General features: G+C 30.3%; 1 protein-coding gene across 2 annotated transcripts in view; it reads left to right on the top strand.

Moving 5' to 3' along the window:
- Nucleotides 1-14,838, top strand: part of gprs (speckle type BTB/POZ protein) — a 206,798-nt gene that overhangs the window by 92,800 nt on the left and 99,160 nt on the right. Inside the window, exon 4 of one of the 2 annotated variants that reach the window (XM_069822459.1) lies at nt 4,707-4,742. The exons of the other annotated variant lie outside the window; for it this stretch is intronic. Within the exon in view, the coding sequence (XP_069678560.1) occupies nt 4,707-4,742 (36 nt within the window). The remainder of the gene's footprint in view (nt 1-4,706; nt 4,743-14,838) is intronic. 2 annotated transcript variants of the gene reach the window in all.

Raw genomic sequence — 14,838 nt, 5'->3', positions numbered from 1 at the left:
AAGTCAATAAAGTTCTTCAAACTAATATGATATTTTATTTAGCCTACAGAATGCGTAGAAAGTTCGTCATCACAAGAACAGGAAAAGCAACATCTCACAGTGCTGTAGGTACTCCAATTCTCATTTCTGGTCATGGGTTTCTTCGTGAAAAATCTTCATCATATCACATTCTACATCTCCGAAATTTTGAAAAAAAAAAAAATCATTCAGTTACATCAGATAGAAATGAATACCTATGTAGTGTGGGAACTGAACTAGATCTACAGTCACATAGTACTGAAATATGATTTCTTATTCATTTACAATTGAATGTTCAACTACAGGATATTTCTTACGTTTTCTTTAGTGATTCTAACAGAAAAAAACGGTTTGTAGTAAATTAGAGAAAAGTGTTTCAGTATGAAACATAATTTCTTTTTCTCTTAATTCATAGCTAGGTTGTGGAATTTTATATTGCTTTGAAAAATAGCAATATCTGATACATTTGAATGGTAGGTAGCTATCAATTGACATCCTACTTTCATGTATAAATAATAAATAAGGTGAGATTAATTTGATTTTGATCACATTTCGTGTCAAGTTAACATGAGGCTTATGTCTATCTATGTTGCTGATATTTCCATCTTGATTGTGTGCTGTCTCCTTTTGTGCTCCCTGCTGTCCATATAACCTTGTGTGACTTTCTGGTAATTGTTGGTAAGGCTATGTGTTCCTTGAGGAAAATAAAGCACTGTTGTGGGTTTGCTATGATATCTGAAGTATCTATATCAGTTACAATTACATGGGCCAAGCCTCGAATGTGATTGTAAATAAATAATTTGTCCACCATGGTTATTTGAGAATTCATTAGAAAATGTTGTTAAATTACAACAAATGTATAACTATATCCATAAAATATTACCTACATTCTATCTGTTTCAACCATTTCTGGATAATTCATTTTGAGAAAAATATAACTATGGGTAATTTCTGTTGCAGTTTCCATTATACATTTCAGTTTATTTAATTTTTTACTAATTTGTGTCTGTCGATCTGTCTGTCCATCCGTTGGTCTGTCAGTCTGTCAATCTACCAATCTACCTACCTACATTTTATTTATTAATTTCAGTCGTAGAGTTCAGTTTTAATAATAAAGCCAGATCTTCATATTAAAATATAAAATTATTTTTTACCAATAAAATAAGCTGAAGCACTATTATAATATTTTAAAAGCAACTTGTAACAAAAATTTAGATAAATTCTGAATTTACAAGATAATTTGTTATGATGTACATGAATAATCATTTCGCTTCTACTTCGTTAAAATTTAAGACAAAAGTAATGTGCAGTGAAATTAATATTTCAAATTAATGTAAGGTAGGAATAAATTAAAAATATTGAGCAGTAAACCTACGTACTTGCTGTATTTTCCCATTACATATTGTTATTTTCAATTCATAATTGTGGTGTTTTGGATTGAATGGCATTTACCTATAATGATTTATGATATTTAGTTTTGCTGCTATGGCTCTCATACAACTGTTAAATTATTCTCATGTGTGTATGTGTGTTCTGGTTTGTGTTAAAGTATCTTTGTCTCTGGATTAAAATGTAAACGTTTTTGTTGCTATAAAATGAGCTTCATTCTTTCCCTGAATATTTTAAATGGAAAGATTGTCAATGGGCTTAGATACATTTTATTGATATTAAACAAATTGTGATGGAGATGACTAAAACTTTAACCTAACCTAATTTTTGATAATATTGTGTTGAAATAAAATTGCTCTTTACATGAAGTGTGTTCTTACATATTAAAGGATTGAATTGTTAATTATTAGCGCTAATTAAAATTAAATGATCTAATTATCTACTTTCTAATTATCTACTTACTTAACACCACCCTACTCCCTCATCTTGAACTTTATTCCAAATAAACTACCACAGTGGTATTGTGTACATAGTGGTTGGTGCAGAATTAATACTTTGTAGGAGACACAGTCATAAATTAGAATCCAGAATGTTTGTTTATTGTCAGTGTAATATCTTTTTTTGTCTTAGATGAAAGTTCGGCATTATGTTGACCTTAAGTTGCTGTAGTCCGAACATGCATTCTTTAGTGTTAGCCCGAGAAATTCTATTTCGGACTATAGAGGTGAGAGGAGCAGGAGTATAAATAACTTAATGTATGTTGCTGTATATAGAGTCAAAATTTTTTACATCAAATGCAGCTTAGAATTTGATCAACGGCCATTCTCTTAAAAATAATCCCTGTATAATTAAATAATTGCAAGTACCAGTAACTTATCAAAAGGGGAGAGGGGTTATTTACATTACATGGGGTATATAACAAAAATACGAGACAAAACATCAAGAGAAGAAAAACAGGTTACAAGACTATACGTTCAGAAATACTTAATTCCTGAGTTACGGTACCAATATAATATGTTTATTTGCTGGAAATATGATACACTCTTTCGACATTTCCTTATATGAGTCAGTATTAATTTAGTATCCAGTATTCATTTATTTGTTATTTGTCAATAGACTTGTATACAAGTTTCTGACATTGTCAAAATCTTAAAGCAAAGATACATAAAATCTTAAAATTATAAATTAGTAACGGTATATTAAAATTATACATAACTAAAATTAAAGATATAATGAATCACAAAATGACTAAGCATAATAACTATTTACAATGAACTATACATATATTGGCATTTTACAAGGTAACTGGAACTAATAATTCATACTTCCTTTATTGCATCCTGTAGTCATTGATAATGGGTGTAGATTCTAACGATGGAATTCTTCATACTCCAGATGATGACGTACAACATGCAGGAACACCACCCCTGAATTTAGTCTTTATTTAAATACTCCAGTAATGAATAATGACATTTTTCCTGTAAATGTTTAATAATTACCTTTTTAAATTTTCCTAATTCGTCTTGTGCTAACAGCACACCAAATTTCAACTTTCCTTTCATGAAGAGGGATTTCTTGTATACAATGTGGATTTCAGAACGCCAGTAGCGAGTGTTTTGATTGTTTACACGACCAGTCAGGTGGAACCACACCTCGTCTGGAAAGAACACTGGCTATGGGTCGATTAAACTTTCAGTCACTACAGATAATGAAAAAAACCACTCAAAATATTGCACTAGTGCTACTGGATCGCCTTTCTGTATACAATGGACACGTGTACATTTGTAAGGCTTCAGTTTAACAATTCTGTTGCTTAAAGACACTGAAACCACTTGTGCTAATTTTGGGAGTGATTTTGTTGGCAATCGTTCAAGATGTACACCAATTTGGTCTGATTTGTCCTCTGTTAGAACTGTAAGTTTTTGAGTTGTTTTTTTGTTTTGCACTGAACCAGTAGATTCAAATCTGTTCACAATATCATAAATTGCAGTTCTGGAAGAAGATATTTGACCAGGGAACATCTTAATAAATTCCACACGAGCATGAAGAGCTGATTTATATTTATAATAAACTGTAGGCTACATAAAAATGCGTTGCTTTAGAGTCCGCTGTCTAACCATCTTCGTGAACGAATGTACAGTGCCCTAGGAAAACAGCATATTTATACTGCTGGAGCGTGCCCTACTGCTGCTGAAAAACAAAACACCATGCTAGTGGTCAGTATAACCTATGCAATAGAAGCCCTGTATATATATTTATCTTAAAATAAATTTATGCTATAATATGTTTTCTTACATACCGATATTCAATCAGACAGGTTTGCGTGAATGAACCCTTTCTTTATTAAAATAATAGATTTTTAGCTCTTCTGCTCAAAATTCAGTACCTGTACTGGTATTAATTATACAATGTTTTCCATTCTCAGAGTTACTATAGCTAGCAAATGGGTGACTAAACATTTTAAGAAACTCTGGCTAATAGGTTTGGTAAAATTAATTAACAGTGCCGGTACTCTACACATTATGCTATACACAAAATTGTAAAGCTATTTCAACTATACACAAATGTATTACAGGTACCATTATTGTGGACATGTTTTGTGTGTTTATTGTAATATTTGAGTAATTAATTTAAATACCTCAATCTCTCTAAACAAATCTACATTTAAAACTGCTCTATAATTAGAAAATTGGAAGTGAAAATTTCATAAATACTTTTTACGTATATATTTTTATGATCACACAAATTTTAATAATTTAAGTAGACGAATCTTAGTGTTACTTGCAACTGTGTTGGAATGGCCAGAAATCTATTTCGAATTGTTCTGCAAATATGATTTACCTACTACGCGCATATGGAGAACTACTGCCAAGAACAGCTTCATTTTTGGGATGACAGCTTCTTTCTATTGGTCAAAAGATAACCCTTCTTACTACATTTATCTTATAATTATGTGAGACAACTTTCATTCTTGCGCTGCAGTTTCTATATTGTACATAATATACATATATCATTGCTGTGACAGTAGTAAACAAAGTTACAGTTACGTACTGGTACCAAAAGCGTGCACATAATTTCTTATGAAGAGCATTATGTTTTCTCACAATATTATGTAACTTATAAGCGTTTTTGAGAAGAGCTCATCTACCATCACAAAAGGACAGAATGTGAATTGATCTGGTACCAGTGCTCTTATACTTTTGATTTGTTGTTGAATGTTACCATTTCCTAACTCCCTTTATGATTATGATAATATTACGTGGAGCCTGATGCACTTCCTGTTGTCTATGTTGTCCCAGCGCGGCTTCTCGCAGCAACTGGCTCCCATTCAAGAGGTAAACAACACTGCGAAATGGCGTCTTCTTCTCTTTCTCCTCACAGTTCTGTCATCTTCTTACATGTGCCAAATATTTGAAGAGGAAACTAATAGCCTCGTATATTCCCACAACCAATATGGCCTAGCCATGTCTAGTGGTTCACAACAAGATTACTAGTAGGTCTACGAATAACTAAATTTGAGCAGTGAGTTAAATGTGATTTGTAGATAACATTCCTCGTTTGTGACGAAACTGATGTTAAAGTATTGAATTTCATATATGATATATGATATGATATGATATGATATGATATATGATATGATATGATATGATATGATATGATATGATATGATATGATATGATATGATATGATATGATATGATATGATATGAGATATGATATATGATATATGATATATGATATGATAGGAGATATATTATGATATATGATATAAATTCATCAAACAACTTTTTACATGTAATTGTGGGTCTCACATTTTTGCATGCGGTGCCACCATTACCATTTGTTCCATTTACATGGACTTATAGTATTCTCCTAATAATTACTTCTTCAGTTACCTATTGTTCAGTTCCTTATTTTACAATATATTTATCCTACTTTTTTTTTAAGTTTGTATAACATTTTAACACCTTCACATTTAATGAACTCTGAAGCAATTACGTATTTTGTTTGCTACAATATATTGAAAGGAATAATTTCAAGGGAAAAATTGTTCCGGGGCCGGGTATCGATCCCGGGACCTCTGGTTGAACGTACCAGTGCTCTCCCAACTGAGCTACCCGAGAACTCCACCCGACACCATCCCAACTTTTCCCTTTATATTCACACAACTCGCGTGGGCTGACAAAACGCCAGAGACCCACATTGAGTGCACACAAACTCTGTGTGACTTGGAATTGTGGTTTTCTGTTAACGTACACAGTGACGTATATATTATGCAAATCTAGTCTTTATGAAAGGAACTTTGTAGCCTCATGTGATATTTATATCTTCATTCTTTATAGTTTATCATTAAGTATGGGGAAAGTATTGTGATAGCTACCTAATATAAGAACTTGATTCCGAGATTTTTTATTGAATTGCATGTTTCAATATAATTAATAGCTATAAAGTGATTTTTGTGCTACCTGTCCACTTGTTCTCCTGTGTGTATACAGCCTTTCCTCATAAACTATGTAGTAGGCGGTTTTCATTCGATATCTGAGTCAACTCATTCTGAAAATACAAACATGATCATATAATATAGATAAATTTATTCGTTTATAATATTTTTACAGTTGCTTCACAGCGAGAATAAGAAACAATCCAATTCTTATGTTTAAAATATAAAAATGATACACATGTAAGGGAGAAGAATGGAACGTGTGAAGTGGACAGACAGAATAAGAAATGAAGCTGTTTTGGAAAGAGCGGGTGAAGAAAGAATGATGCTGAAACTGATCAGGAAGAGGAAAAAAAATTGGTTGGGTCACTGGATGAGAAGAAACTGCGTACTGAAGGATGTACTGGAAGGAATGGTGAACGGGAGAAGAGTTTGGGGCAGAAGAAGATATCAGATGATTAGACGATATTAAGATATATGGATCATATGAGGAAACAAAAGGAAGGCAGAAAATAGGAAAGACTGGAGAAAGCTGGATTTGCAGTGAAAGACCTGTCCTTGGGCAGAACACTAAATTAAATTAATGTAGGCCTACTATTAAGTTCTTATTCCAAATTCCAAATATTTCACAAAATGTCATTTTACTCAAAATTTTATTGTCTACGTAAGAAATAGTGATACAGTATACAGATATATGGCCCCACAAATATTTCGATTAGAGTAGGTAATAATAATAATAATAATAATAATAATAATAATAATAATAATAATAATAATAATAATAATACAGTAGGTGACAGAACAAATCCAAGTAATTACATGTGGTAGTGATAAAACACACACACTTGCAAGATATGTGCAAGACTGTTAAATGAAAGGCTAAAAATAATAGCTGATAACTTAAAAAAAACATCAGAAGATCAAGCAGGATTCAGGAAAGAAAGGTCGTGTCTGAGTACAATTCTCACACTCAAAAGAATAATAGAAGAATGAAGAGAGTTTAACTGTGAAATGCATATAATCTTCATAGATCTGAAAAAATGATTTCGATAACATAGAAGGTTGTTATGGAATATTATTGAAAGAAGGGGATACCCAAAGCACTTCGTGGGAGCCATTACGTCTATGAAGAAACAAGCATAAGATTAGTCATAGAAGGGAAACTGACAGAAGCGCAGTCATCTTGAAGTTCCTTATGATGGCCGCAAAAGAAAGGATTTCGACTAATAAATGGCTATGTTTTAGTACCTTATCGACACTTTTTAATATTTATATTGACGACATGTTTAGGTCATGGAAATCTTATATTTATCCAGTATGGTAACATTTCCTTAAACTCCTTTTTTATATGCTGGTGATAAAGTAATAATCCAACACAATGAAGATGGTTGCAGAAATCAACTTATGTTTTAAATAAAGTAACAAAAGAACATAATTTTAAACTCGTAGTAACTAAAAAAATTTAAAAATTGGCATTTTAAGGAAAACAATCAGTAAGGATTAAAACAGTAATAGATGAAACAATCTTAGAACAAATTAAATGCGTTATGTTCAAAGGAAAGTAGGAAGATCAGATATTCAGTGGCTTGATAGTGTAGAAAACCGTCTTCAGACTCTCCAAGGAACTCAATGGAAAAGGAAAGCCCTGGAAAGTAATCGATGGAGGAAGATCATTGGAACAGTCAGTGGCTTGATAGTGTAGAAAACCATCTTCAGACTCTCCAAGTAACCCAATGGAAAAGGAAAGCCCTGGAAAGTAATCGATGGAAGAAGATCATTGGAACAGTCTTGGTTTAACAAGGTTGTTTTACCTAAAATGAAGAAGTTACTTTGGAATGTTGCAAGATTATGTGATTCTAGAATTACAGAATTATGATCTGAAAACTTCTTCTTTTGCAAAACTACACCCACCTCATATTAATCTACCAGCAAAAGAGCTACTGAGAAATACTTTTAAGGATCGCATCATATACGAGCATTTTTATAACATGGTATCCTTAATCACCTCACCTATTTCTGGCTTTGGAGTCATTTAAGCTAAAAAAAGTTGTCTTAGTTATCTTGTACTCATGAAGAATCGAAGTAATCATTTCCTGAGAAAATTCAGACCACTTTGGTGGATTATTTTTAGAATGCTGTATGGATTGTGGAAAAGGGATTGTTAATGATAGGAGAACAAAATGGCAGTCGTAGATTTTTATATAAGTAAACTTCATTGGTTTTTTTTAATGAAATTAGGTTTTATTTTTTATTCAATCCTTATTTATAACGAAGTTTGAGAGATTACAAAAGTATCCTGATATTTTAATAATCCCATCAAGGGCGCCTGCAGGATCCAATCTCAGTGATAGCAAGATGATTAGAAAATTAGAGGAAACGGTTTGATGAGAAGAGAGAAAATTGAACATGAAAAACAGCCAGTTCTGAAATCTAAATTACTCTATGCACGCATTCGTAGTTTAAAACACTCGCTTTCGTTAAATTTTTTTACCGAGGGTTTGACAAAACATGTATCGAACACGTAGAGAAAATAAAAAAACGCTTAAAAAATAAAAATTGTTATCACTGGCTACCCCCTGAGGGTGCCCTTGAATCCCATAAGTTATATTCATATAAAGTTCCGGTTTAAAATATTGTTTAAGTTTTCACATTTATTTTGGAAGTTTAAGATGAGAGTAATATGATATTAGTTTCAGACTTCTCTCTCCCCACCCACCAGTTTTGTTTTATTTTCTAACCTAGCAGCTGATTATTGTTATGTTTCTCTTCTTGAAATTTTGGGAAAATAAACTGCATAAATATTATACCTTTATTTGTGCAACCAAAAATTGTTATTTATTTTTTTATGATATTTCAGAGATGCAAAATTTGATCCCTGCACCGAGGGGAAAAGGTGGTTTTTTTTTTTTTTAAGAGAGTTTTACGATTACCTTTAGTTTGCAGTAGCCTTTGCATCCTTTCTTTTCTGTTCTCATCCGTCACTTATAATCTCACGCAATTTCTTACTGGTATTTATTAACTACCAATAGCTAATTGTAAACACCATTAGGTACCAGTACCAGTAATAAGTAAGGTATTGGACTGCAGAAACTGAAATAGATTTACTTTGTTAATAATAATAAAACTATAATACAATTAAAGCAAGCTTTACTTTCTTTTAGTTCTAAACTACTTCATGTTGTGAACTACATTGACAACCAATCCATAATTTGAATACTTTCTAATAATCCATAATCATCTTCAAATTGTTGGCACTTCCGTTTATCACTTTATATTATCTTTCACATTTCCACTGATGTCACCTTCTTGCTTTCTGGGTGTTAACCTACAAACTGATGTGTGTTATGTATAATACACCAGAGTCCTGTACGTGCTGGATGATGAACACTTCTAAAATATTTGTATTTCTGAGTGCATTATGGACTTAACTAGAAAAATTTCATATCGAGACGCATGCTGATTGTGCACTAGAATAGGATCACACACGTCTTTAATCAAATCTCTCTTCACGTTGCATTCATTAGCATATTAATTTTGACAGGAGTTCACTTTCTTTGTTTTTTTTTTTCTCCCTAAAGACTATTTAAACAGAAGTAAAATAATTATAACTTGTTCTTTTCAAATTAATTAACAAAAATTAATACCAGCTCACCAGTATTATAATATGTATCTAATGTAAATGTGTAACATGTGTCAGATCTACTTTCATATTTCCTATGCTCTTGATGATGTAGAATAATTTTAAATTTATTTTAGAGAGAAAAAATCAAAGTCTGTTCGTAGAAATTTTACATAATATCAAACATAAAAACCTATTACAATGTGTTAAATGTAAATGTGTAACACATGTAAGATCTACTTTCATATTTCTTATGCTCTGGTTGATCTAGAATAGTTTTAAATTTATTCGAGAGAATAAAATCGAAGCTGGAAATTCAATATTTAAATAGCTACAGCATTTCATAGAAATTTTACATAATGTCAGAATAACGTAGAAAAAACTGTATAAATTAGATCATTTTTCTAACATTTCTTGTAATTATTTTAGCTTACGTGAATTACAATTTAAATGTAATACTATCTGATATTAGATATCCATAATGAACCTTGGAGGTTGTTTATTCGTTTTTCTTCATATTATTTCACTCAGAACTACAGATATTCAAAGTTTTGTGTAATTAAATACTTTTATTTCTGAATGAATGTGTCCTTTTCATAATACTTAACGAACTAGCCTCAATTTTTTAGTAAGGAACTTGATTTCTCCTTAAAGAGAACTGTCAGCATGCATTTATTGCAGTCTTCCAGTAAAATAGTCTTTCCAGGGTATGCCTGCGTCTTAGTTTCTCAGGACTATTAACCGGTCCCTCCTTTAATTGGGGGAGGGGAGGATTTACAAAAATACTGAAATATCATATGCCATGAAAAGTATAACTTCCATCTCTTAATATAGAACACATTGCCCAAGATTATATGTCTCAGCAGCAATGTCATAATCTTGAACATAATGCAATCCAGTTCGTCTTGCTATTACGAAAACAATAAAGAATCCCTTCGTTTAATTTTTGACCGGCTTTTAAATTTGGAAATTGTTTATATTGTGATTGAATGTAACTTTTGAACCAATTTTAATAAATTAGGGACTTAAAGCATAGTGAGGAATATATTCATATTGCAACAGTACCAGACACATAGAAAATAATCTCCCAACCGAGTAAGTTTGTCAGATTAGCATAATGTGCTCCTTTACTAAACAATATGCCTATATGAGAAATACGTGGAATTTTAGGGAAAATTTTGAGGGGGGGAGGGTATTTTTTATTTCTTTCATTTTTTTAAATTTATAAAACAATATCCAGTTCTAAATAGGTCTTCAAATAAATAAAATTTAAAGTTATAGGACTACTTAATATTTGAGTTCTTAATCATTTTTATAGCTTTCATTAATGAAATATTATCAAGATACGCCTATGTTGGAGATGATTACATTTGGGGAGAAAAATTGAGAACTTAAGCTTGGTCCATTACACAGATTAGATTAATGTACACTGGTGATGCCATGAATAATTTTATTCCAACAGCTAATAAAATACCTAGTATCTATAATTTAGAAGATATTACAAAAGCAAGGTATTTTTAAATACCGGTATTATTGTATTATTTTTATTATTATTATTATTATTATTATTATTATTATTATTATTATTATTATTATTATTATTTTTATTATTATTATTTTTATTATTATTATTATTATTATTATTATTTTTATTATTATTTTATTATTATTATTTTATTATTATTTTATTATTATTATTTTATTATTATTATTATTATTATTATTATTATTATTATTTTATTATTGTTATTATTATTTTATTATTGTTATTATTATTATTATTATTATTATTATTATTATTATTATTATTATTATTATTATTATTATTATTATTACCAAAGGCAAATTTATGTTACAAAACTCAGAAGCAGTAGGTACCGAGACCTAACCACTCACGAAAATGATTTATATTAAATTAAAATGCATTTGAAATCGTCAATTCCAAATACTTATAATGTCCATAATTAATACATGAAGTTCTCTGTTCTCAATTACAATTGTAATGAAAAAATTACAATAGACCTATGTTACTGGATTGCATTTCAAGCTGTGTCTGGTTTGTGATAAGAACAATCATTTTGGTTCTTCATCTCAAACCAGTTCTTTTCCTTGCGTATTGCTGAAAATTAATTTTCTGCTTCAACATTAGGATTGAAATATAATTTTAAATTATATACAGAGTGAACCGTAAGTAATATCATTAATTTCAGAGAGTTATTGTTTGAGATATTTCAAAGAAAGAAGTTTCATACAATTTTGCTCGTTTTTGCTTCCTTTTTGGGATAAAAATTATTTTATATAAAATATTTCATAGCGTGTTTTCGGAATTCCATTAATCTCAATCTCAATATGTTCAATCAATTTAAGAGAGCAGTGTATTATCTTAATAAGTGATCCAAAGAATTTTAGTTTTGTTCTTTAAATATGCAGAAGTTTGATCCAAACAAATGTAACATTATAAAATTTCTTTGCAGAACGAAAAGTTACATTTATTAGGATCAAATTTTTGCACACTTGAAGGACAAAACTATTTTTTTTTCAATCATTTATTTTCATAATACACTGCTTTCTTAAATTGACTGAGCATATTGAGAATTAAATCAATGGCTTTCCCAAAACATGCAATGAAATATTTCATATAAAACAATTTTTATCTCGAAAAGGAAGCAAAAACGGGCAAAATTGTATTAAACTTTTTTGTTTGAAATATCTCATAGAATAACCCTCTGAAATTAATGGCATTACTTACGGTTTACTCTGTATAAATGTACAGGTATCTGACAAAGAATAGTTAAATTTTTTTGTAAATTGTGACTATTTATATTTAAACTGATTTTGTAAGCTAAATATCATGATTAACTGCAGCAAATTAAATTGTTAGTTCACTTGATTACACATGTTAAGCTGCATATGGGTGTCTCTGGGTAATATGAAAATCGTCATGGCATTCCTATTAATTTCACAGTTCAGAATAGAATTTAGATAGGGACTTATTTCTTCACATAATCCTCTAAAATGCTTTCATCCACGGTTGTAATAGGTACTCTGGAAAATACTGCGCTTTCACTTTTTTCTCTGTATGTTGAAATAATTCCTTATTGAACTAAAACAGTTTTCTTCACCTCATTTCTATACACTCTTCGAAAGAATGTTCCAGAGAAATTTATGAGTGTATGTGATGATTTATGTTCTGCTGAGTGAATTACACCTGAGCAAGATTGTTTCTTGTAGTGTTGCATGTTACTTCTGACTGCTACTTACATAAAGCATACCCTGGTTATGTAACTTAAAAGATACAGAGTGGCAAGATTAATGTGGAACATTCACATGTATTTCAGGAATGACATTCTTGGTACCTACATTATATAAGACAGTTTCCATGTAAGCTTGTCTTCTAGATATCTGTACACTATTGTTTCAAATTCTTTTGAATGCTTAAAATATTTTCTTCTTCTGAACTTTTAGTTTTTTTAACCAGACATATTATTTTTTGTGACCACTGTACACAGGAAATACTCCTTTACAAAATGGCCACTCTGTATCAAACTTTTAACTTGTATTGGTAGTAAATGTCCTTGCCTGTCTTGTTTAGAGTGATTAATTTAATATTTATAACAGGTACTTAAAATTAATTACTGTACATTGTATGTTAACTAACACAGTTGTACTAAATTGAGCAAATTCGTTCCCAAGATTGGTACGTTAATTCTGTTACAGTTGTTTTTATCAATAAAAGAACTAATTTGTCTCTAATACTCCTCTATAAAAGAACCAGTAAATTATTGGCACTTACAAAGATTAAAATGAAGTGCGATTTGTTAACGAAATTGAAAATAAAGTAATAAATGCTGTCAATCAGACTTTGTGATTTATATCGCTGTCCATTAAAAGAAAATTCCTTTTATTCTTTTTTCCCGCAAAAGAATATTGATTCAGTACCAGTACCGTATTTTTAAATGTGCAAGAATCATCCGCGTCTTTATTATCACTCGTATTTATTGACATTTAATTTAAGTATTTATCAGATAATTTTAATCTGAATTCTTTTGTTAAATTTAGAATTTGGACGTTTATCATCATTTGTTAATAGTATGCTGGTATTATTCTTTTTTTAAATTGAATCCGTGCTAAAATTAACGTACCACTTTTTATGAATATTTATATAAAATATGTATTGATATATTGATATGTAATAACAAGTAAATGAATGAAAGTGTTTCATAAACACGACTGTTTTGCTTAATTGTTCATGACATTACATTTTTATTAAAATTATAATATATTTTCTACAAAATTTTGAAACTTTAGAAGACTTAGGAAAATGTTTTAATCACTCTTGAGTGACTGGTTTGGATAGCATGTTGTACGTAGAAATATGAACTTCTTTATAGATAGTGATACAGTTCTGGTTTTCCCAATTTCGGATCTAATTATGAAATACATGATACCAGTATTTTAAGAGTACCAGTAAGTGCTCTGTTTGTTCATCTTTCTTTGAAAATATTATAGACAAAAATATAAAAATCGCTATATAATTATTTAACTTAAGTGAATAGTAGGCTTATGTAAGATAAAATTGAGTCTAATCTACGACGTACTTCCTATAAAAGATGCTAACCATTCAATCATTGTATTCCTATATTACCCTTCATATTACTTCGTGATTTCAATGACTTTACAACATGGGTAATTTCCATGTTCATTGCATATTTGTTAGTCGAGTTCTTGCCTACATTGACATTCTCAAAAAAAAAAACACGATCTTTACATATTGAAAAGTAACTTATAGATGAAAAATTTGGCTCTAAGTTTGTGCTCGTATGAAAATGCAGCAGTTTTCAACCAATGAATAGTATACTTAGAAATAATTGATTAAATGGCGATCTTACTCATGTTAATTGTGTAAGCATGTGCGGCTTACAGCTGTTTCGGTGCTTCTTCACACCATCCTCAGAACCTGAAGAGCCTGAAGCACCGAAACAGCTGTAAGCCACACATGCTTACACAATTAACACGAGTAAGATCGCCATTTAATCAATTATTTATATTCAAGTGTTAAAGTAGTGTACAAAAGATTCAACATGGAGAATACTTAGGCCTACTTAGGTTATATGTCGCAGGAAAAAAAATAACAGTATGCAACTATTTGATTATGGACAATACATCGATTTTTATATTACTGTAGCTACATAATTTAATAAGTTTTGCGGATGATATAAATTGTTTTCGTTATGTTTCAATCTTCTCATAAAATTCAACAGCAAAAAAACAGGCGCATGAAAGTAAAATAATAAAGTGTTATGAATGCCTAAATCAGTTAAACTTGACATACCGTAACAAAATACTAAATTGGAAAAAAAAAGTTTATTTTA

Source organism: Periplaneta americana, chromosome 1, assembly GCF_040183065.1.
Source record: "Periplaneta americana isolate PAMFEO1 chromosome 1, P.americana_PAMFEO1_priV1, whole genome shotgun sequence".
NCBI lineage: Eukaryota > Metazoa > Arthropoda > Insecta > Blattodea > Blattidae > Periplaneta > Periplaneta americana.
This window is presented reverse-complemented; position numbering and strand designations above follow the sequence as displayed.